Genomic DNA, 25,388 nt, shown 5'->3' on the forward strand with positions numbered 1-25,388 from the left:
TGGTATAAAGAAACCCCATGGCTGTTCTGCATGCAAGGCTGAAGTCTTTCAAACAAGTCAGTAGCACACACTTGCAGATGGTTAAAACTATTGTGAAATTGCAGCCTAAGTTTTCCAGTTTAAGGAATACTTTCAGGCTTCTTCCCTCAGAGTTTGTAATACCACCAAGAACTACAAACTGCCTGAAACTCCTGCCCTCTCTGCTTTGACCTAAGTTGAACAATCTGGGCTAGCTTTTTGCAGCTTGCTGTCTGGTTTAGGTTCAATTTTTATGAAAAGAAACAACTTCTGAGGAAAGAAATTAGGAGATCTGCTGTTTAATCTATCTTGAGATACTGTTCCAGCCACATGCTCTAATACCATGGTGGTTTCTGTAAAGGACTTCACCTTTGGTTGGGAGTAGGATGGAAGCAGAGTTTGCTTCAGGATGTATGATCTACTGGGCCAAGTTGCAAAGGCTCTGTACAGGCTCACTTTTCAAACCGATATACAGCAGGGGTTTGCTGGAGCTCAGGAACAGAGTTTTGTTCCCTCCTCCCCCCAAAAAGGAACCAGAAAGTGTACTTTTGCTCAGAAAGACAACACTCCATTGTCTGATATGCCAGGGCTTGTAAAAGGTATTTTTCTAGTTGGCAGGGGCAAAGAAGGCGTCAAGATCCAAAGTAGCATAGGGAGTTAGAAACTTTTATTAAAGTCATGCTCATCCATTCCCCCTCTCCAAAATCTCCTTTGAAAATGCAAGAAAAGACTACACCAAGAAAAAAAAATAATCTGTGCTGCAAAGTCAAATACAGAAGTTATAGATCTCTGAAATTAAATCAGGCTGTGAAACCTAAGTCAGGCTCTTCACCACTTCTGTCTTCAATATCAGTTCTTCAGACTCCTTTAAGAGCACAAGTGGATACTTCACCCTCATTCCATGCACAGAGTACAGGATCAGTCTAATTTTAGCATTTAGCACTTGCTTTAACTCTGCTCCTGAATATTATTTCAACAAAGAACTTTGAATATAAAACGGTGATCCATTAAACCAATTCTGCCTGCTTGCATAAGTACCAACTTATTTTACCACATAAGAGGTTTTGAAACTTACCCTGATGACATTGTACCTGTTGAAGATCCCGCCAGCATTTCCACCATCTCGATGCTCCCGGATTGTACTTTGCATCTACATAAATGAACACAACTGAATGTTCAACGCACAAAGCTTGCTAGCAAGGCAAAGTATTAATGCAATATCTCAGCATATCACTGGCAACAACAGACAATCTTGATTGAAAATTAATTAAAAGGTGTCAAAAAACCCCCAACTCGGTTCTAAACTGAGGTACACCCTTATTTCTCAGGCACCCAACACACTATGCTATTCCACAATAGAGAAGCTGGATGATGCAATTATCCAATCTTATAATAAAAATCTACATAGGAAAAAGGAGACTAGTGGCATTTGCTATCAAAATTATACACAACTTGCTTTAGATTAGAAGAAACCTTTGAAAATGAATATGTAAAAAAATCATTTTGAAGTAGTAACAAATGTGTTTCTCATGAGTACAGTCTGTATTTCTTAGTGACAGGAAAAGCTTGCACTGTAAATTTTCCTATGTCATGTCATTAGCTGCCCCTGAGAATTTCAACAGTTTCATCATGTCTTTTCCAGAGGTACTGACAGCTACAGCAACAACATTTAGTAACAGCTCAAATAAATATTCCCATTTACTATAGCAGACAAGCAACCCTTCTGTCAGAAAAGTTTATACGAAAGATCTGCACAAACTCCAGTTTACAGAGTTACCAATAAAAAATATTCCAGGCTCAGCTGGCAGCAATCCTGAATATCTAGACTTTTAAAGACTCCAAACACTTCTGTGCTACAGTGCAGGAACACAAATAGCAAATGCACAGTAAAATGGTGTTTCTTCCAAGCACAACTCTTCAGAAAGTCTCTTTTCTGTTATGATTTTTCCTTCAAAATGGTATCTGCTTGTAGTTTACTTAAATAAAAGAGCATGTGTGTGTGGGAGGCAAAATTACAGTCAACTCTCAATTATCCAAGAGCTGTTTATCTGGGTTACAGATTAACTAAGCCACTGAGACAAGAGAAAACAAACTGGTTCACATGCAGAAACAGCCTAAGCACAGAAAATGCCTACAGACTTGCAAGGCCTTGATCCCTTGGTCTTCACTCACTGCCTTTGATTTTCACAGGTCCCCCTATCTATGGAAAGCTGTGGAAACCCTTGCTATGAGATGACATCCAGAACACAACAACAAAAAGGCAAAATTGGGATAACACTAAGTGAGCAAACAGACCACTTATTAAAAAAAATTGGCAGGACACAGCAAAATAATTTCCATCATTGCTCTGTATGAAAAGACAAACGAAGAGCCCTAAGCTTCATGTCAGATCTATGCAATTCATACACCAAAACACATTTTATCACTTCCAATGTGCGTTGCATGCTTTAGCTCTGAGGGGTTATAAGTGAAAAGAGAAATACACTGCCACTGGAGCATTAAGAAAGGTACTTGCAATACCTCCTCTTCTACGGACTGATACTCCTTATCGTCAGGAGCAAGGTCAAGGAGAATGGTGCCCTGACTCACACAGTGGAAAGTCAAATAAGGATTGGTGCCTGCAAAGAGAAGGAATTAAAGGAATAAAAATCAGCAGGAGAAAACAATACCAGCTCTATTTGTATCCATCATCATCATTACTCTTCTTAAATAACCCCAATACAGCAGGAAATGCAAAATAAACACAAGACAAACACAACCATGAAAAGATAAAGTGCTTTTGTTAGCAGCAGAGGCTTTAAAAGAGAGAAGGAAAATGCATGTGGGACATAATTGCATTTTATTGTTTCTGCTTTCAAGAGAAACATCTGAGAAGTGTGGGGCAGCAAAAAACTCCATCAAGTCCACTCTTCAGGATACAACTGGCCTGTAGGTAGGTACATAGGGCAAATCAATCCAAAAGCTCCTGCCTGGGTGAAACAGAGTCCCTGGAAACTGGCACAGCCTCCACAGCTACCTCAGGGGTGTCCATTCTCTGGAAAGGCAAGTGATCACTCAGCCCTGTATGTCCTCAGTACATTCTTTACCTGTCACAACCCACCCAGCCACCAGCTCTGCCAGCAAGTACATTTTCATGACATCTGGATTCTTTCAAGCCCTGGTGACAATGCCTACGTTTACAAAAGGTGACTTCTGGGAGCCTGTTGTATGCCACGCTTAGACTAACCAGTAAAAGTGTCATATTTACCTTGCTGCCCTCCTAGAAGTCTCTCCACACCTTTTATTAATTTGTGCCGGTGTCCATATGCATTGATCCCAATTTCTTTAAGCTCCTCATGCCCCATGTCTGCCAACACATCCAGGGTTATCTGGAAAGGTGAAAGACCACAAAAATCACTTGCCAAACCTGGCCCAATTCCCAAGGCTGAAGACCCATCAGCTCAGAAAATGGCATGTATTCATGGTGCAACCAAGAGTGTATAGATGTTTTATGTTTTGCTGCACTTCTAATTGCTGCCACCTTCTGGCAAGCCTCTCCCTACCACAGGACCTTACCCAGCTGCTACAGTCTGAAGCCGTGCAAAACTTTTACTTCTCTTATAGCAATTAATAGGAGCTGGTTCTCACAGGAGATTCTCAAAAACATTTTTACTTACATGGAAGGAGGATGCATGGAAATGCTGGGACAAATCTGGGAGTATTTTTGAAACATTCAAAGTTTCACATTGTTGTGCAATTCATTATTTTCACTACACAAACAGAAATGGGTATTCTGTAAGTTTACTAATAAACATTAAGTGTGTTTCACATCAACATTATTATGGTGTGTGCTATTACTGTGTGTATATATCCATGTGTGCACTTGCATGTGTATCAAACCAGTGGGTCAGCTATGCTAAGTCATGCTCAACTATTCCACTATTTTTGGCAATAATTAACATTTTGATGACACATAAAACTATTCATTTGGTTGCAATATATGAACATATCTACAATCACCTGACAATTTTTTAAATTTTTTAAATTTCAAGGTCACAAAGATTATTGGAAAAGGTAATAAAACATGATGTCAAATAAACTTTTTTTTAAAAGAACAGGACTTAAAGGCTAAATAAAGCACACATTTTTATTACTATAAAGCAATAGTGCATAGAGGTGATTCTGTGAAAAACAAAGATTTCATCTGGAGGAGATAATTACATAAAATCTACTTCCAAATTTAGACATTAAACTAGAATGGGAAGCTCAGCAAATAATGGGAAACCATACAACTGGATTCAAAAGAAGCTGGAATGTTAGCACAACTGGACTTGCAGGTGTGAACTCTGTCTACTACAAATTGAATATCATTAATTCAAAAGAAAGCAACTCAAGCAAGGAATTAATAGTTACACTGAACATCCATCCAATTGAGCAAGAAACAACCCCACTGGGATTGCTGTAGAAAAGCCACTGAAGACATTCATCACATGCAGCAGAACATGAAAAAAATACAGAAGAAACCCAGATATTAGAAAGCATCAGCACAGATCCAGTATGAGTAAGAGACTAGAGCCAAGGTGAAAAAGTGCACATGAAGATACTGCAGTGCTTGGAAAAAGCAGCCTAAACCAACAAGCTTAAGGAAGATGAGCTTGTTTTCACTAGAAAGAAACTTATAAGAGGAGTTAAACAGTTTAAAAATGAAGAATTAATATAGTCAATCCAACTTGCACTATTAAATCTTATTAGCAGGGGAACATCTTTAAAACAGGTTAGGAGTTAAGGAAGCAAAAGTAGAACAAAACCAGCATCATAACAGGAAAGTGTGAAAAATAATAAAAAAGAAACGTGAACAGAATATAGGTTGATTTGCTTCTTAATAGAAAAGAGCTTATGCGTCATATATAAGAAGGGGACAAAGATTATATGGCATTTTAACTTTGAGGAGATATCTCCTGTAACCTTTCATGGAAACAGTTGGAACTTTTCCTGTAGACAACACATTACATTTCAAATGTTTGTTTCCTGGCCCCTCATAAAAGATTAGCAGCAGAGGCCTGGGAAAAAAACCCAAACCATCAAATCCAGTTTCTTGCACTTGCACCTTTCACTTCCACTGCTGTGTCCATCGCACTCACGCAAACAAATATTCTATTTAACTGTAACACGTTAAATTTAAGAAACGGTACCTAAAAAGAGTCCACAAATACATTAGAGGTACTTCTGCTCTAAGAAGTAATGGAAGCTTGAGAAACTGTTACATTAGTTGTACTCTTTTCATGTATTGTGAATTATTGATAAATCCACAGTTCCCCCCCCCCCCCCCCATCTCTCAATTCCATTTGAAACTTGGTAGCCCTGCAAACCCCAGTTAATACTATAGTCTAACCTATTAGGAAATCCAGTTTCTGCATTCTCTAGTGTGACTAAGCCCTGGTAAACTGGATTTTTATTTCAGCTTATGGTCAAACTGGAGGGTTTCCTACATCTAACCAAAGTGCTACATGCAGCACTACAGGCAGCAAAAGGCTTGTTTGGATATCAAGACTGCTGAAGGACAAGTGCAGGCGACATTCCAACTTAACTTTGTTATAGCCATCATGTTCAAAGTTCACAAGGTCCAATGTCTCTCAGAATACAAGCCAAACTGACAGTCATCATGTATGTATAAGAAAGTGAAAGACACTGGATATCTGAATCAAACAGCAAAAGAGATTTTCACAGGTTTCTCAACTTCACCATAAAGTATGTGGCAACTAATTTGCAGTTTTCTTGGACATATTTGTTTTCCTGTAGATGTGAGGTTGGGTTTTTTTGTTTCCCTTTTTCAATCAGGGAATGTAAATGTCACTCACATTTATTAGATTAGTCTCTCTTTTAAACATACAAACAGAGACAAGGCTTGCCACTTACTTGTTCTGTCTCAAAGATGTCCCGAAGGTGTTCAAGACCCAGGCTTTTTAGGAACTGGGTAATGTTCATGTCGAGACCAGAAACTGTAAGAGAAGAAACAAGTAATTATATCCTATGCACCTGAATTAAAAAAAAACCAACCACCAAAAAAACCAACAACTTAAAAAACAAATAATCAAGCAATACTACTGATTCTAACATCAAAATTCCAAACGCTGATTCTTTTTACCATCAACTTGTCTATGTCTACAATAAACAATCCACTTCCACTGTGTGAAAGCTCAGTGCAAAGCTGATCACTGTTCCCTCCTCAGAATCAACTATTAAGAAGCACGAATGATCTGTGGCAAATACAGGCTCATATGGCAAAGAGAAGGAAAGGAAAGGTGGGTGTATTTTCACTATGTAATCACCTAGATGCTGACATAAAGCATGCATTCCAGATACTAACCAAAGGGTTTAAAAAGCCTTAACAAAATCCCCCAGCCATCACAATCATAATTCCTTCATCAAAATAATTCTCATTGGATTTTCTGCATAAAAACAACAATGAACATCTGGGCACCTAATCAGATCTGCCTTTGTAGCCAGACCTAATCACTGATCGAAAACATAGATGAACAGCCAACAATGCTCCTGGCAGAGCACATGAAAACAGAGCAAGTATCAGACACTTTAAGATGCAGATAACAGCTCAAGCTGTACAATATTTTCTGGCTAGTCACAAATGCTTTTCAGATAAAGCAAGGCCTATTGTGATACTAAGCTACTGTACTTCTGGCAATGTAAACTTGTCCAGCAGCAAATGCACCTTCTCCTTCCTTCCTTTCAGTTCCCGCTGCTCCATCACCAGCATTTGATGCCCCTCCTACAGCTAGTTCTGCCAGTGGTCCAGTGAGGTTATCTATACTGCTGGCCGCGGAGAGGCAGGATGGCGTAGATGCTGGTGAGATCAGGGAGGCACTAACAACAGTAGCTTGAGGCTTAAAGCATGTAGGCAAAGCTTCTGGAGGCATCGCGTCTATCAGCAAAGCTCGGATATCATCAGCCTGAAAAACAGAAAGAACATTCAACATGAGGTTCTATTATCACAACTCACCAATCTCTGGAAAGAATTTTTCTTTGAATTTATTTTAATTGATTGCTCTGTTGCCCCATTAAAAAGAAAAATGCCAACTTTTGTAACATGGGAATTCATGGTTGCAAAAACACTCTGATTCACTGCTCAGACATAGGTGAACCGAGTTCTCCCCACTTCTAAAGGTATGTAAGAATGTACATCTAATTTCATTTCTGGCAAAATGAATTTATAGGTGTTAAATTCAGGAAGACCAATGCAGCAACTTTATCTGAAATCCTTCACAACCTATGCTGGGCAATGCCACCTCATAATTTCTCTGTCAGGCTCAACTTCTGGTGAAGCATTTTGCACTGGATCAAGGTTTCAGTGGAAAGACTTTACCACTGCTTTTGCTATAATCACATCTTACAGTGTTATAATAGAAAAACAAGACAGGAGATACAGGAGAAGCATGAACTTAGCTAACAATTGGATTTAGCCTTTGTTGACTAAATTAAGCAGGACCCTCATCTTCAAGAATTTCCTCCTTGCATGTTCTTGTAGAACATGATTAAGACATCCTTATTTTCCCGCAGAGAAATGACAGAGTTTTTGTATCCCTCATCACAAAGCAGGTTTTCTAGAGCTCAGATTATTCTGGAGGATATTTCTTGAACTCTCCATAAATCAATCAATGGCCTTAAAAGATAGTCACACTATAACCAGACACAGCATCCAATTTGGTTGCATTATCTATTCCATCAAGACTAGTTAACCTGGGACATCATGTTTATGTAACCTTATTAGGCTTTTTAACCAGCCGCCACTGCCACCACTAACAAGAAAGGTTCCGGATGCCAGTTTTAGAAAAAGTTTGATAGCCACCTGTAAATCTTAGAATACTGTTCTGGAGTTAGACAAAAAAGAACTGAGGTAATATGCAGGCACTGAGCATAATCATCCTCTAAATGATCCCATTTCTCTAAAGAGCCATCTGATTTTCCTCCTAGGTTCAAAGAAATAATCACCAACGGTACACAGGCTGACCACCACTGGAGACATTTCAGATAGGTTATTTCTGGCAATGAGAGGATTGATCCTAGGAGCGAATCCTTAAGCAGAAGCAAACCTTAAACCACGAGCCACATTACAATCTCAGGCAAAGGAAAAAGCCTAGACCTATGGGTAAAAAAGTCACAAACAGGCACCCTGGAGGTGCTCATCTCCCTCCACCTCAGCGCAGCAAAAGCTGAGGACCATTGACACCATGGAACCATAGAAAGCCATTTAATATGCAGAGCAATCCTCCAGAGCAGTCTGTGGCTGGCACACTAACATGAACTTACTGTTGCCAGGTCTAGTGGTGTCTGACCTTCTTGATTCTTCATGGTTGGATCTGCTCCATGAGCTAACAGCAGAGCACAGAGCTGTGTCCTTCCTTTTTGTGCAGCTTCATGCAATGGTGTGAACGCCCATTTATCTGTTGCGTTTACACATGTATTGTATTTGATCAACAGTGCTGCTATATCCACATGCTGGAAAACACAAGAACATCTCAATCAATGTGACACTTGTGAAACATGTATTTCCTTTTTTGTGCTGGAGGTAATGGTGCTTACAGACCCCTGTGATTTCTCCTTCCTTTAACTCACTTCTCTACCTCCTGTGTCTATGTAGCAGCACACCTCTTCAGGTACCACTTTATACTGCAGCTCCACAGTTACCAGATCATCCACCAGCACATGTGTAATTGGGATCAGGCACAGAATTGTATTTCTGCCAAATCACCCCAAGTACATAGCATTAGGTTTGTGTCAGCTGCAGCAGCAGACATGATATTTGATCCAGCATAAAACCAATAGAGTTAACTGTCAAAATATTTGTAGACAAATTTGAACCAGCATGACAAATTTACAGGGCTGTAACACCTGTGATATGATACTAGAAGCTCTAAAGATCAATGTGTTGTACTGCTGAGCCACCACTTAAATGTCTGCACACAGAAATCTTTGTTGTACTTTATTTCTTCCTTGCAAGACTTTGAACCCATCCATGGCAGCACAGATTTGTTCTTTCTCCAATTGTATTTTGAGAGGACTCTAATTGATAGAATGTATTATGAGTGTCCTAAGGGGACAACTGTTTTACATGGGCTGTAAAAGTAATGATCTTATAACCCCACGCTTCTATCAATATCCCATCCTTGAAGTCACCCAAGTTAAATAAGACAACAGAAAACTGGCAAATAAAATTTTTCGCTGCCTCTGACCAGTAAAATTACTTGTGCGATACAGTTAAGATATAAAAAAAGCAGGTAGCCAAAATGAGTAGGTAGGAGTGTGAAACACTGAAATTGTAAGCAGAAGTGCAAAGACTTGCCAATGGATTTCATTTTTTCTCTCAATGGCAATTAAGTGACTCTTAGCAGCTCTTGTAAAAGGGCTTGCTCTCTGGATAAGTGTGGTTTGAAAAGACTGACGACCTTATTTTTCCTCCCTGCCAAACTTTTAAAGCAATTGATGCTCCTGTGACTTTTCTGCCACATGAAACCCTACTGAGGGACAGACAGCATGAAGTACTTGGTGGGAGAACTGAAGATACTTTGTGAGGAAAAGGTTGAGCCTGTGAAACCTGCCAGCTATGAACTTGTGAAACCAGTGCTCATCTCCTCTCTGCCTCCCATCACAGAGATCTGAATGGGCTGATGACAGCTCAGAGAGAAGTGTGGGCCGCCACAGTAAAGGTATACAGCAAGTCTTAACTAAATAAGCTGATGGAAAAGCACCAAACGCTGCCTCGTTAACTTCTAGAGAAAGTAAGGCAACCAGATTAGATTGGCATTATGATTTTTTAGAAGTGATAATCAGCTTGAACCAATCTCTTATATTTCCCTGTGCCAGTAAGGAATGTTTTGCCTTCACGTAAAAAGTGTGTTTGGGTTTCCTGTGCTTGAAAAGAAAGAACACAATCTTTGCAACAAAACATATCTCTAGATCTAAGCAAGGTCCTGGGAATTTAATGCTTATGGCAGATGCTGATGAACAATATTGCTTGGTATTAGGACCCAGCATCATAAAAGAATTCTGTGTTGCATTTCTAAACCTTCAGCAGGATTTGGAGTTTTTTGCTTTTTCAGACACTGGGATCCCAGACTGACATAGAGGACCAATGCAAATGATGCAGGCTGAATTTCATTGATATGCTCTCCTTAAAAACAAAGTGAACACTGTACTTCTTATTTCATTTGGTTCTCAAACGAAAGCATTACAATCATCTCTCCCAGACTTTACTCTTCTTGTGTCGGGGCCAGGTAGCAACAGACAAAGCGCATCATGAGACCATCAAAAACACTACTTGAGCTTCATGTCCTCTGTCTGACTAAGCACACTGCTAGGAGCTTCTCAAGCACTGCCTGTACAATTATTTGCAAAAGATCTCTTTCTCGCCTCATCTACAATTAGCAGTTGCTTATAAGCAATCTATCAGGCATCTGTGCAACTGATATGCACACAGATGCTTCCTCCTATACGGAGGAAGGAGGGCCTGCCTCATCCAAAATGGTTTGAATCAGCCACTGCACCCCCACTGCAGCAGACAGCTTGCCCAGGAGGACACCCACACTACAAACTCAGCAGCCCTTCAGCACTTCTAGCTTTAGCAATAGCTCCCCACCAGAGACCAGCTGTAACAGGCCTCCACTTCCCTGTCACCACCTAATGCACAATCCCCTGGTATTGTTCTCTTCCTTCCATCCAAGTCTTTCAGTGACAATTTGAGGTCTTTTCTGTTTCAACAGTCACCCCAAATTTAACACTGTTCAGTGCCATGCATCTGCTTGTCTGCATAAAAGCTACGTTCTAGCGATCTTTCCAAACCACAGCCTTTAACTGCTACAGCACACCTGAATCTGTGTCTTATTTAGATCTGTAGGACTACAAACAGGACTCACAACAGCAACTTAGCCCAACAAGTATTTCATGCCATCAAAACCAGAACTACGTTCACAGCAAGACAGTTGCAAAATAACTGGTTTTGGATATGACTTTAAGGAGTTCCTTGTTGGTCTACTCATGGCAAGAATGCCTGCACCTACCCCATATGATGCTGCATTATGTAGGGGGATTAATCCTCCTTTGTCCTGGGCATTAACATCAGCACCATGCTCAAGAAGGTATTCAGCTACTTCCAAATTGTTGTAACCAGCTGTAGAAAAGGCACAGGAAATGAAATCAGGTATTAGGAGAGCTAAACTAAACAAAAATTATTAGACAGAAAAGCTAAAGCAATTTTTCAACTGCAAAAGCTCCTCTTTCCTAGTAACTGTATTACCTCCTGAAACACAGCGGCCATAGTTAACAACTCGCTGTACAGGACAATCCTCTGTGAAAGTCTTATTATACCAATCCTGGTTTTGGTGATTAACTTCTGTAGCCCTATCATAAATATACAAGCCTTCAAAACCCAGTGAGTCACCCACCTGCAAGATGTAGTGGTGTTGAATTTCTTCCCTGGGTGTCTCTGCAATTGATATTTTCTTGAGTACATAGCTTCTGCACTCGTGCCAGGCACCCCTTCTTGGCAGCATCTAGCAAGGCAGCGTCTCCTCGCAGTAGGTCCTGGATATCTGTGTCTCCTTCTTTCACCAAATCTAGAGGAGTGTTCCCATCTCGATTCTTTTTTGTTGGATCAGCTCCATGCTGCAAAGAGCAAAGTGGAATGCTACTGTCATAACCATGAGCAGAACAGTGCACCTAAGTGTATCACTATTTTGTGGCACAAGATAGGAGGCGGGTGATTTTGCCAACCTGCAATCATGAAGCAACAACTGTATAGATTAATAGGCACATGAGAATAAATGCAAGAGGATGAGGCCTAAAGCACTAGTCTGCAACACAGCTGTGTGAATCTCAACTCCACAGGGAAGAATAGCAGCCCTCTGCGAGAGCTGCCACTGCTCTACTTGCAACTGAAGTAGGTTCAGGAGCATATGCTGTATATAGCTACACCCTACTGTCACAGCAGGTGCTAAAGAAAAGCCAACTGCAAATACCTTGCTGGTCAATCCTTCCCTTCTGCAAACTGGCTGGCAGAGGTGTTTCCTCAGCACACCTTTCTGAGCTACTGAAGCCAGGCCCCAAGTTTCACTAAATGCCACCCTGCTATTGAAAGGCACTTGTTTCAGAAGGGAACAAGAAAAATACTCATTTTTATACTTTCCAATAGATAACAGCACCATCTTAAGATGTTTACAGGTCCTGGAAAGCAGTGAAGAAAACATTTTGGTGGGAAAGTGGAGAAAGTGGATTTGGATGACTGCTGGAATATACCTGTGCTGGTAAAACATGCAGATCAGCCAGTGATAAGAATACAGTACTGGAGCACGGGACAAGGAGGAACATACATCTACATAGAGCATATGGTGTGAGTCATGTCCATGTACAATTTTGTGGGAGGACAGCTCCTTCCCTCATCACTCTCAGCAGCAGTGGGAAAAAACAAAGACAGATAAGGCAGAGGCAGCTGCTGGCACTATAGTTCTCTGGCTGGACCCTTCAGAATAATCAAACACAGTGGTCCAACCCCTGCCAGCAAGTCTACCCTGCCATTTCTCACTGAGGATGCCAGCAACTCTGTGTTAGCCACAGGGAATGAGCTGGGGATGGGAAGAGCAGAAGGAACTGACTGACTTGTATTTGGAAGCAGTACCGCAATGCTTTGGATGTAAAGGGTAAAGAGCAAGGGACAGAAAGGGACAGAGTATTGATTACACAGAACCAGTTCCACATCTGTGGTGCTTTTGGGAAGACAGCATTCTTTGCACAAAGCCTTTTAAACTACAATGACTTCTCCAAGATATGACCTTAGATCCCTTAATTTAAAACTCATCAAAATTGGAACTATTCAAATACTCTCCAGAGTAAGTATCACAACGAAGAGGCAATGTCTTCTGAGACCCCTTCAGAGGCACAGAAACAAATGAAGGTGGTAATTTTAAAGAAAGGTGATGAAAAAAGTCTCTCCAAAATGCCTGTATATTTTTATTTCTTTCTTCAAGCAGAACAGGCCAGAAAGTGCACAAGTCAGGAAGAGTCAAGCTCAACATCCACAGCTCAGCAGAAGTGACAGCACTGCCAGCTGGCATAAGAGACACAGCAGGAGAAGCCTGAGGAAACTGCACCGTGAGCATATATCCATGGACACCCAGAGCCTTTGCAAAATGGTGTCTCCTTAAGGGCATATTTAGCTCTTGTGCAAGAGTGATTTCTAAAAGAAGGATTTCAGCACTTTTCTATTTCCTGTCCTACATCCATTCACGATCCTTTGAACACAAAAAAAGGCTACATTCCCAGTGGAATCATCAGAAAACTCCAGAGACCTGCAGAGTCTATAAAGTAACACTGTGCTTGAGGGATTATGAGTGCTCCTATAGCCTGAACTAACACCTGTACTCAGCTGTTATTGCCAGGGCCATCATTGTGCCTACTCCACAGACTACTGAAATCTTCTGGTTTCTACTGCAAATGTGTTTTGACTGATGTGCTACCCCCCCAAATGCTTTTTTGGTAATCAAGTGAAGTAATTAATGAGATAGGAGGGAAATAGTGGGGCTTTGCAGCAGCAAATGAAGAGAGAAGTGGACAAGGAAAAGCCTCATCATTTTAAGACTATCCATATTCTGACTTACTCCTATTTTTAAATGCTGTCCTTCAGAGAGACATGAAGTAGGCAAGGCTAAAACAGGAAATAGGATTGGCAAGAAATTCTACTCTAGCACCCTCTTTTACCCTCCCACGGCAGGGTATGACCTTATGTTAAGAAGTCTCTCAAACTCATGTTTCTCACTGGAAACATACTGGCATTACCTCATGCTTTTTACAGGTTCTTCCACTAACTGTAATGAATATTTATTCCACAGTATATTAATATGCATTTCTTCCAGGAGCTTGATTATACATTAACATAACAGTTTTAAATTTCCCACATGCCAGACACCATTTAGGACCCACCCTCAGTTATTGCTCTGTAACACACTCTTGTGTAAGTATTTACAAAGGTTTACTTAACTGCAGTAACTGTTCCAGAAAGGGATGAATAGGATAAGGTGGGGTTTTCATATTTTTACACAAATTCAGCTGCTTTTTCCAGTTTGAGAGTCTTGTCCTACTTGGCTAATAGTATTAATACACGTACTGGAAAAAGTAACTGTACTGATGATTCTTTGTAAGTGAACTGACATTACACAAGAAAGCATCTGACAATTCTAAGATGAAAATGAATTCAAAGACACCATAAAGAACTCACTGAATGCAATTAACTTTGCATTAATGAATTAATCTTCAGCAAAAATAAACATATATACATTTAAAGACACATCTGAACTTCAGATCACATACTTTTAAAAGCAGCTTGCAGATTTCGTATTTTCCTTTTGCTGCTGCTTCATGCAGAGGAGTGAATTTCCACAGGTCTGCCACGTTGACAGAAGCACCGTGCCTCACTAAGAGTTCAGCCACTTCGTAGTGTCCATAAGAACAGGCATTGTGCAAGGGTACTAAGCCACTAATCAAAGAGAAAGTATTAATAGCTACAGAAAACAAAATCCAATATGCAATCATACAAATTTCTAGTAGATAAAACTCCCACTTCCACCAGACATTATTGGTATCTTTCAGTCTTTCTGATTTTCATGGCTTTATTTCCCTGCTATTAAAACATGAATTAAAACTTCACTATCCTCCTTCAGTTCTCATCCATGAGACTTTTAAATACTTAGCAAGCACCAGTGTTAATACTTCCACAAGCAAGTAACTTCGACGCTGTTACCAACAGCCAAAAACTAAATTGCAAGAATCACTTGTGTTCTGACTTTGGATATTTGAGTATAAATTTCAGAAAAGATATAACACTATACAATGGGTTTTAAGTACAGTTATAAGTAAGCACTGCACACCGGATAGATACAGAAAGATACTCAAACATTTCTTTCAGGGAAAGCCTGAAAATTCAGTATTGGAAATGTTTTAGCATTGGAAATGAATTATCCCACCCCGAACCAATATACTGCAGTAAAAGATCAAACATAATCATGCTATTCTACATGATTACTTTGCAAATAATGCAAAAACCTGTAAACAGTTCGTATCATTTAACTGAATAAATAACTAACTTAATAATAAAAGCTAACTAACAGAATTAGAAAAATAACCAGAGATAACCCTGGTATTTTACCCCATGCAATTCAAAACTAATTTTAGATCACCTGAAATAACTTAGAGGCTCCTTTTAAGCACAACAAAGCCTCCAAAATGGGCAAAAGGGGGAAGGAAAGGATCATATGTATTACAGTGCAGAAATGTACTTGACAATGGCTTTGCCAGAAAGATAAGTCTGCCTTAATGGTCTATAAATCCCCCTACAGTGATGTCAGGAACAATGCAGGACAAGAAGAAACAAGAGAGACAAATTTTCAAGAGACAAACATGATGGTTACTGAAATTCGAAACAAAAATGAATAGAGGTGGGTAGAAGTCTCACACTAATAGAAAATAGTGGAGCATATCACGGAATGAAATGTACCCTTTATCTTTGGCATGCACATCTGCCCCATGGTGCAACAGATACTCCACCACTGATACGCGGTTATATCCTGCAGCAAAGTGCAGTGGTGTTGAATGACGGCCTTCCAAATCTCTACAATTCACATTCTGAGGGCTGCAAAGTTGCTGCAAAGACAAAAGAAGAACCCAAAATCTAGCTGAGAACTAAAACAAACAAATACCACCCCCCCCAAACCAGTCAAACAAACGAAACCCCAAAAGAAAAACCCCAAACTATCACCCCCAAACACCTCAACACAAAATTTGATCCATTTATTATTATATATAAATTTTTAGAAGTTAGGTTTCAGGAAATTTCTTCCCACTTAGGCAAAGTTAAAAAAAAAGCTGGTCTAATTTTGTGGCTGAAAGTACTCCTATAACAAACAAGACTTAAATGATAGAAGCTGTATGAAGACATTCGTAATGTATTAGAAAGGGTGAGCCTCTAAATCATCAAGCACCAGGTTCAAGGCCATGTAACTTTCTCCAGATATGTTACCATTTCCAGCTTGTGTTGTCTTCAGAAATCTACAAATATTGAGCTTGGCAGTCAAAGGAGCTGCTGGTGCACAAAACTACTGCTGTTTGAATAGTAATATGTATCAGGTTGAAGTTCAAGGTAAGAACACATGCAGAACAGTCTATCTGCAGGCTATTCTGCACACAGACCAAGTATTAAAGACAAGATCAAATCTTCCTGTGATGCTGGGATTCCACAGCCTGACCCTTCACCTTCAGGTTAAGGGTGGCTTAAAATGTGAAATTTTCTACCTGTTAACACTATCTTTTGCTTGCCTTCTGATTGAAACATGCACCTGAGGCTTGTTTCTACTAAACTGTGAGGCTGAGGATCACAGGGTCCACTTCAAAGAATTACAGCTGCATCTGCAACACTGCATCTGAGTCCATCAATGACATGACTGTGTGAAGGACTGAGAGAATGAACAACCAAAAACTCAAGAGAAACACCTCAGCACATGTTAATGCACTACTATCTAAAAAAAAAAAAAAACAAAAGGTTTGCCTTCCCATTTTTTATGATTTACCATCCACTGGGCACTACTTCCACAACTCTTGTAGCAGAGGCTTCCACAAGCCTTGCACAGCAATACAAAGTGGAAAATTAACATGAATTGCTCAAACCTACCTTCACAGTTTCCAAGTCTCCAGCTTTGGATGCTTCTAACAACCGATAATCCACATCAGATGTGCGCACAGGTGTACTTTCTACATAGGGAAAAAGATGGCTTAGGATTACTTAGGATCATTAAGTTATATTAGGTTGTGCTCAACATATTTTCCAAACTGGGGGTGGGGGAGTGGGCAGAAACAGTCTGTTGTCATTTGTAAAAATGCAGCTGGAGTTGTGATGTTCAAGTTCATATTGCCTAAACAGCTGAATATGGAACCTTAGTTTCAGTGTAAACCAGTCAGATTTAGACTGTAGAGTTGACATTATTCTGCCAAATGGAATTTCAATGCTTTGCTAATCCTGTGTATGGTAAAAATGACCATTTCTGCATTTGAGAAATCTACATGCTCACTGGGACAGATTCAAAAGCACCTTCCTCAATAATTTCAGCAAACTGCATGAGGCGCCAGTGCCCAGCCAGGGTTAAATGTGCTCAATTCAGCAGATGAATGACAGCCTTTGCACTCTGCACTTGTGACATGTCTCGTACTACAAAGCAGTGACAAGAGGATGGGATTTCTAAGTTAGCTCTGGCCCCATGGTGACTGCCTGCTTTACGATTCTCCAGTTGCATACTGCACTTCATAGTGACAATGAGATCGGTCCTGTCCCTTCTTATAAACATGGAGTGATTCAAAACAGAATCAGAAGAATGACATAGTGATTAAAAGGAGACCTTTAGAGAGATACAGTCATTTAAAGAGGGAAAAAGGTAAGACAATGACAGGGTTTGGCCTCAAAACTTTCTTTACCATACTTCTCATTAGAAATATGGTTGTGAGAAAGCAAGCATGCAGTGAGGGAAGAGGAAGAATTGGCTGGAAAGGAGCAGTGGATTAGCTGACCCTAGAGCTCTTCAGTGTTGCTCAAAAAGGAGCTGAAAAGACAATCTTGATCACTTCATTTTTAATAGAAACTGCTTTCTACTGTAGAAGCCACTTGTCTCAAGCTCAAGGATTTATGGAATAGAAGTTCTGGCAGCATGTTGCCTGATCAGTGACAGAAATGACTGCCTATGCAAAACAAACGGGGCAAGGTGAACTTGGAGTTGTAATTGTCTGTAAGAACGCTGTAAGAAAGTCAGAGTGCTGTTACCGGCTAAACTCATTCTAGATGGGCATGCAACTCCATCAAAAATACTTAAAAGACTTCTTTAAATGTAGAGAACTGGTACTATGTCCCGAGAGAAAACTGCAGAGACGTTCTTACAGACTAATACAGTCTCTGCAGAATCTAGTCAATTCCTGACTTTGCAATGTAATCTGTGACTATATCACAGGAGTGGAAAACGGGTAGAAAGAGATACTTGTTTTCTTAATTAGCCATCTTTACAGAAGGACATCAACCTATCAATTCACTTTGAAGTAGCATGTCCTAATGCAGTCCTATTTTCTCTTCTTGATCAGTGTTTTGTGGCCTTTTGCTACCTCCTTGCCTCCATACTCACTGCAGGAAGAAGAGGAGGAGAAGGAGGTGAGAAGCAACTCCTACAAGCTCAACTGTTAAGTGAAGAAAAGCTCTCAGTGAAGGAAAGGCTGAGAAAGCTCAGGGAAGAGCAATAGCGGCATCTTTAACATAAACAAAGCTGCCAGCTCCTTTCCTCTAATCTACCTCGATCTCCTGGAGCAGTTGCACTAGCAAGCAGTTGCGCTTGATGATCTTAAAGGTCTTTTCCAGCCTAAATGATTCTATGATTCTAAGTGATTCAAACACATGCCGCAAGAGAAGGATGGCAAGCAGGGGTTTGATACAAATGTGAATGACCGTGGGCAGAGTATAGCATGCATCAAACTCCTGTTGTTGGAGTGGGTTAGGATTTCAGCTCACACCTTCTTCATCTTAAGTTATTTGCCCTCCCTTGCTCTCCCCAACAGCACTACCACCTCAGCATCCTGAGGTAGGGAGAGAATAGATGAGGCTAATTTCTATACTGGATCCAAAGCTCTGCTCCTTAGCAATTGTTTCTTTCTTCTCTGGACACCTGTCCTTATCTTCACAAGATAGCCAAGACCCTGACTTTGGTCAGGGTAATAAAGGAAATCAATCATAAACACAATCTAATTACTAGAGGAAAGCGAAATTTCAATTCCACTAGATTAGAACTTGAGTACCAAAAGGCTGCACTGAGCAAAGAAACAAAACAAATCTTACTCTCCAAGAAAAGCAAAACTAGCAGCATTTTCTAAGGAGCATATGAAAAAATTAACAAGCTCACTTGACAAGCTTTCTTACATTACACGGCCGTACTCCTACCAGCTGCAACCAAAATCACAAGCAGCTAGAGTAAAGTAGTATCCACTGGCCACTATGCCATCAGAAAGCTGTTTTCATGGTTGTTATCTCACACTTGGGAAGTTGCTTAGCAATCAAGTGTGAGAAAAAAAAAATCCTACACTCTACGGAAAATATTTTAAGCTGCGAATTCATGAGTCAGGTAAAAATCACTATCAAACAACTCCAACATTTAAAAAAAGGATTTCTTTAACCCAATGTTACAAAAATGAACACACAGTAATATTCCATAAATGATTTCAGCATTCATTTACTAGCTTTGAAATACAGAGAACAAAATGTCAACAACCCTATGCTACATGCATGTTTTTCAGCTTTTGAGTTTGTCAGTCTTGAACACCTTCATGGATGTAAGAGAAAGGTTGCTACATCTCCCATGAAAAGCAGTACAGTATGACATCTGAAATTAGTTTTCCTAGAAAAGGTAAATCAGTGAAAATGAATTTTTAATCGAAAATCAAATCAGTGTTTTCAGAATACTTGTAAGTTTACTATTTTTTAAAATCAAACTCCTATTCTCTTTAACAGCAGGAGATATGCTTACTTTCTTCTGATTCATAGCTAACATTCTTCTCTCTCAATACACATATGTACAGTCACGTGCATCCTTTAAACAGGTAATGCTACTCGTGTAACCAGCTATATGTTACCAGCTATGTCTCAGGCATGGGTACGCTTCAAATAGTCCTTCCTTGCACTGCTGTAAAATGCCTCTTATTTTGCCTCTTTTAAATCAACTGTTGAAAACACTGAAGGAAATGAAGCTACCATGGGTCTTCTCTTCTATCTGGGTATCTACCCTTCTTCGACTACATGCATATCTCACTGTTAAGGTAAGTTACTTGATCTGTAGTAGCTACTGTAGCAATTATTCTTCTCCCTACTAGCAAAAATTCAAAAGTGGCATGGGTAAGAGGATGCAAACTCTCAAGCACTTATATGAAAAATAGTAGAACCCTCTTCAAAGATCTATTTACCTTTTTAATGCAAGATATAAACACATTGTTATCTAAACAGTACCCAGAGTCCTTTCTCAATAAAAATCTTTCTCTGCTGGACAAGCAAGAGATTTGAAGTAAAAGTTCAAACAGTTTAGCAACTATCAGTAATTTTCTGCCAGGAACACTCTGCTTGTGACTGCTAAAGTATGGAGTACCTAACAGTGGCTGATGAGAAAAAAAAGGTTTCTCACATGTTTAGCAATATGCCAACTGCCTTAGAACTTGCTACCAAAAAAACCCCAAACTCCTCACATCTGCCTTCCTACAATCTCCCTGTACAGCAGCATGCTCTAAATCCACAAGATGTTTATTTTCTTCCCAATTTGCACAAAATCACTGAATTGAGCAGGGCTTTTTTTGTTTTGTTGTGGTTTTCTTCTGAAAAGTATCATGCAGTACATACTGTAGGTATGTGCACACAATGGCAGAAAGGAGGATGAGAAAACTACTGCAAGTCTCTTGCATTGAAAAAGAAATAACACCCACAGCTGTAAAGAAAAGGGAGAAGCTGAAGTTCAAATACACAAGCCTTTATTTTTACCCACCACTTAGAATTTGTTGCACTGCTTCATTTCCCATCTGTGCTGCTGTGAAGCCTTGTAAAGAGATGATTGAGGGATCAGAGCCGTAACTGAGCAAGAGTCGGCAGGTTTGCAAGTGACCTGCTAACGCAGCCCTGTGCAATGCTGTTTGGCCAAGTGTGTCCAGTGCATTCATCTGAAAAATCAACAGCAATATGAAATAAAACAGTTATAATTAAAAGCCTGCACCTGTCCCTGCTCTTAATAGGAGCAGCAATAACAAGAATTTTCCAGCATGCAAATTTATCTATCAATCCCTCTGCACTGCAACTAAACAAAACCAAATGACAAAATAGGTAAACACTCCAATGTAAAGGTAATTTACCACAGATGCTTTCCTGTCTTTTAACAACACAGGTTATTTGTTTGCATGGCTAACAGACAACACAGGAACCCCGAAACCATACTTAAAAAAGCTATCAAGCTTTTGACAAATTCAATGAAGTTCAACCTTGTGCAAGAAAAGCAAAACTCTCACAGAAGAAGAGAAAGAGGTAAATAATTAACCAAACAATTCAAAGATCTTCCAGCTTTAAGGAAATTACCATCTGTCATCCCCAGAATGGGAATTAACATTACTCACTACCAAGAATTAAAGCAAAACAAAGATGTCAGATTAGGAGTTCTATGAAGCAGGGGGGTGTGTGGGGTGGGGAAGAGGTTAGATACAAACACTCCATTTCCCCCTCAGTTTTTGTACTTTTACAGAAATGTTAAGTACAACTGGATATAATTCTAACCAATACAAGACCGTACAAACAGGCAAAATAGAAAATCGCTTTCCAAGGGTATGATATAACGGAAACCTATCTGTCTGTCAAGATCTAACAGAGTATCTAAATAACTGGAAGCATCTCCATGGGTTCACTATCAGAGAAAGGAAGAGAGTAATAGAGAGCTTTAAAAAGCAGAAAAAAACCCTCATGAAAATAACCTTTCAAGAAGATACTTTGTGCCTAGCAGCAATTCATGACAAATTTAAATGCAAATGTCCAACAGCATTTTTTACCACTTTATGAAATACAGAACTACTCTATATTCTCTGCAAGCAACTCACAACCTATCTGTTTCCAAGCCTACGGATTGCAGGCTGTGAACCACATGCATAATAGACTCTGTTACTGTACAAACCCACCTTTTTACCTTCTCAAAATCTTTGTGGTGGCACTGAAGAAAGGTTTTGCTTGTTATTTCTCACCTAAAATGCAGCCTGCAAATCCTACTACCTTTCCACGAAAACTAGTGAAAAACATTTTGGATAAGATGCATATTCTGTAACTAAATTAAATTTAATTATGGGGGGTAACTGAAGAAAATATCTACTACCACATAGGGCAAAAAACTAAAGAAAAATACCTGCAATACAACAATATCAAGCCACAGGAAAGAACAAAGAACTGCCACATAAATAAAGCAGAATGTGATTCAATATTGTCTGAAATTCTTCTATATCCCTGAACAATTCTACAGGCTGGTAAACCATGAATTTCTCAGATCACAAACCTCTCTTGCAGGAAGATGTACAGGAGAACAGCTCTGCTTTCTTCTAACCTCGTGCTCAGCTCATGTCACTCTAATAGGGTTTCACTAAAAGTTTTGTTTTAAATAAAAACTTACTGCTGTCATAAATATTAACTAGATGCTGAATGTCCCAAATCCATCATTTTGTTCAGATGATGATCCTCATCTATTTCAGGACACCGGATACCTTTCACCACTGACAAGGGCACAGAGAAAAGCAGAAGTCTGGGGCTGTACAAGTTTAGTGATGGTAAAGGCAGAATGAAATGAAACTTGTGGATTCTGAAAGTAGCTGATAACACTCTGTTCACCCAAGAAAGAGAATCACAGTTAACGTCTTCCATAACACTGAATTCCTGTGTTAAACGTTTCTGTACTGAACAAATTGTTGAAGAACAGCAGCAAGGCATTCACACTGCACAACTCAATACCAACTGTGTACCTGGAAAAAAAATTAATATTAATTTGAAAAGAACACTGGCAGAGTCATCAGATCCATCATCTCACATGTCGTATGCAGGTCTCCTTTCACCTCCAAATATTATCTTTGCTAACAATCAATTCTTATGGCAGAAGAATGCCAGCCATTTGAAGAAATGCCGGCTTACTTCCGGGACAAAGAGGGCTGCAGCTGACAGAGGGACACATGCACCACATGAAGCTGTTCTTTCCCTCAGGAGCAGATTAGGCTTTGCAAGGCAATTTCATGTGGAGTATGTTCACTTTGAGGCAGATCTGCTCTTGCCAATCATGCAGCACTTGTCTAAAACCAACCCAAGAACGTACTGCACTAAGGCTGAAAGCAACAGGATTTATTTCCAAGTGAAAATCAATTTGAGCATTACAAATTGAAATACAAACTGAGATTAAACTCTCATAGAAATCAAACCTGATAAGACATATGCCTGCCCAATACGACATCCAAAAACATGTGCCCTTTAAAATTCAAAGCTCAAGTTTAATCTCTGTTTGACAAAACGTAAAATATCCAAGGTGTACTGCCTTATTTGTGTGCTAAGAAGGCAGATTGTTTCAGCTGCACTAATTAAAAAAACGAGAAGCATTCAACTGGTCCCCTTTATATGCAGTCTGAAATTAGAAGGCTGCAGCTCTGAATTACTTTATGAATTAGTTTTCTGCAAGAAGTTAAAAATGACAGATTTGACAGCTTTAGATCCACAGCACACTGGCTCTGGATCTGGTTTCTTCCCTGTTTAGCATGAAAACAGTCACTCTGCTGCTCAAACTGCAACATAAAAGCAGAATGCAGTTACCAAAGGAAAACTGTTTTTAAGTAAGGCTTTTCATTGAAAGATACCATCTTATACAGTATTTCCCACTGCAGAATTCCTTCTGTTCCTTCCTTTTATCCCTTTCATTTCCTCTTCCCCATCCTGGATAGATGCAGTAAAGAAATCAAAATGGTCGTGTATCATCAGACACCGAAGAGATTTTTCCTCCCTGCACCGCTGCTGTCTCAGAGCAGAGTACACAGCTACAGCAATATTCCCTTGGCTGCCAGGCCCTTGTGGCAGCTCAACAGCTGGGCCTTGTTCAGGAAACATTTTTTGCAAGACATCATAAGCATATCAGCTTTCTGTTGGTATCAAAGGCCCTAAATATTCTACTACTCCTTGACACTACAGCAGCGCAAAATGCAACAGCTTCCAAGCACTGCAATTTTCTCTGTGAGATCTTTCTAGAAGATGTACATTCTAAAAATCACATGTGAAACTTGTGCTCTGCCAGCCATTCCAGTATCAGGGTATCCTTCCCTGCACAATGCAAGCATTCTAACTGCTCTCCTGCTGCATCTATTTTGAAGACAACTTGCGGTATGTCTTGTGTCTTTGTGCACCACTAACAATAAACAAGATAGGAGTGAAGAGAGGCTGGTGAATTTCAAGCTCTGTCAGAAGAAAAAAAAAAAAAAAGAAAAAAAGAAGAAAAAAGTCTAGTTTCACTCTGAAAGCTCCTAAATGATCCAGCCATATGTTCCACAGTTGTCCCTTTGCATAAAAGCTTAAGATTAATGTCACTAAGTTTGGATGTCTAAGCAGTGAGAAAAGTTGAACCACGCAATCACAACAGATCACACAGCTCTTCATGTTGTTAACCATCATAGTCCAGAACCTGCTGCATTTCTGAAAGGAAATACAATTTTTTAATGCTTATTCTTTCCTGAGAAGATCATACCTCTACCTGAAATGTTGGAAGCAAAGGTATTACACAACAAGGTTATTCACAACCATTTAAGTCTGTTGTGTGGGTCTAGATAGATGGTGACCATTGCCAAATCCACGATCATGAAAGGCTGTCAACACACTACTCCAACACACAGAAATAATTGTATTATGCAAAGATCCATAAAGCCAGGTCCTTCAAGCAGAGCAAAATGAAGCCATTTCTGCTACCATCATGACTAGGGACACTATTTGTCTAACACGACCTTAGAAAGGCTCATTTTCTCTTGCTTAAGAATAGTTTCAATGTTATCGTTTAGAAGCATAACACAGTTAAACAAATAGCATTAATAATATCTCCACACTTGCCCAAGATATCAGTGAACTTGCATGCTTGCAGGTCTTTCCAACAATCATTCCAGTTCAGAAAAGACTTTAATCCTTTTCTTCTGCACTGCTAGAAAGCTGAACGTCTTTCTGACCATATTAAATTTCCCATGTATCTGTAAATTCAGACAAGGAGCTAGTTATAAGAAGTATCCAACTATCTAGCAATACAACAAAACAGGATGAAAGTCACTTTTTCATTAGTTTACCACCTTCAAGTGATTTTCTTTATAAATAAAGGATTTTGACCATCTTCAAACATACAATTGTGGCACTTGAAGATTTGCTCATGGGTCTAATAAAAAAATCATTTATGTTTGAGGATTCTTTAAAGATCCTCTGCTTTTATTTTTCATGAGGTACTCTGAGGATATTCAACATCAAATAAGCAGCGGTGTGAAATGTTGTTTCACACTGCAGTTCAGGCAAACAAGTAAAAAGTGGGTATGGCATTTAAAACCACAGACATTTATGATCAACATTCTTGACAAAAATTGAGAAACCCCAGGGTTTCTCACCTGTGCTTTAGATGTACAGTTGACAGTTAATTCTGAAAACTCAAGTAACAAGCTAATGAAAATATCTTCACTGACCATGGAACAGGCATTGCTTAGATATACCATGCTGATGTACAAGTGATGTGCACCAAGGACTTCTT

At 39.6% G+C, this 25,388-nt stretch overlaps 1 protein-coding gene across 2 annotated transcripts in view; it reads right to left on the reverse strand.

Moving 5' to 3' along the window:
* TNKS (tankyrase) overlaps positions 1–25,388 on the reverse strand; it is a 159,693-nt gene that overhangs the window by 9,183 nt on the left and 125,122 nt on the right. The window contains exons 12-23 of one of the 2 annotated variants that reach the window (XM_069784953.1): positions 20,604–20,775; positions 16,721–16,800; positions 15,551–15,696; positions 14,368–14,533; positions 11,451–11,670; positions 11,067–11,176; positions 8,320–8,508; positions 6,725–6,962; positions 5,914–5,996; positions 3,266–3,386; positions 2,539–2,636; positions 1,094–1,168 (exon numbers count right to left, since the gene is read on the reverse strand). In XM_069784953.1, the coding sequence (XP_069641054.1) occupies positions 1,094–1,168; positions 2,539–2,636; positions 3,266–3,386; positions 5,914–5,996; positions 6,725–6,962; positions 8,320–8,508; positions 11,067–11,176; positions 11,451–11,670; positions 14,368–14,533; positions 15,551–15,696; positions 16,721–16,800; positions 20,604–20,775 (1,698 nt within the window). Of the gene's footprint in view, positions 1–1,093; positions 1,169–2,538; positions 2,637–3,265; positions 3,387–5,913; positions 5,997–6,688; positions 6,963–8,319; positions 8,509–11,066; positions 11,177–11,450; positions 11,671–14,367; positions 14,534–15,550; positions 15,697–16,720; positions 16,801–20,603; positions 20,776–25,388 lie in introns of both variants that reach the window. The other variant, XM_069784945.1, reaches the window with a different exon arrangement.

The sequence above is a fragment of the Haliaeetus albicilla genome, chromosome 1 (genome assembly GCF_947461875.1).
Source record: "Haliaeetus albicilla chromosome 1, bHalAlb1.1, whole genome shotgun sequence".
NCBI classification, from domain to species: domain Eukaryota; kingdom Metazoa; phylum Chordata; class Aves; order Accipitriformes; family Accipitridae; genus Haliaeetus; species Haliaeetus albicilla.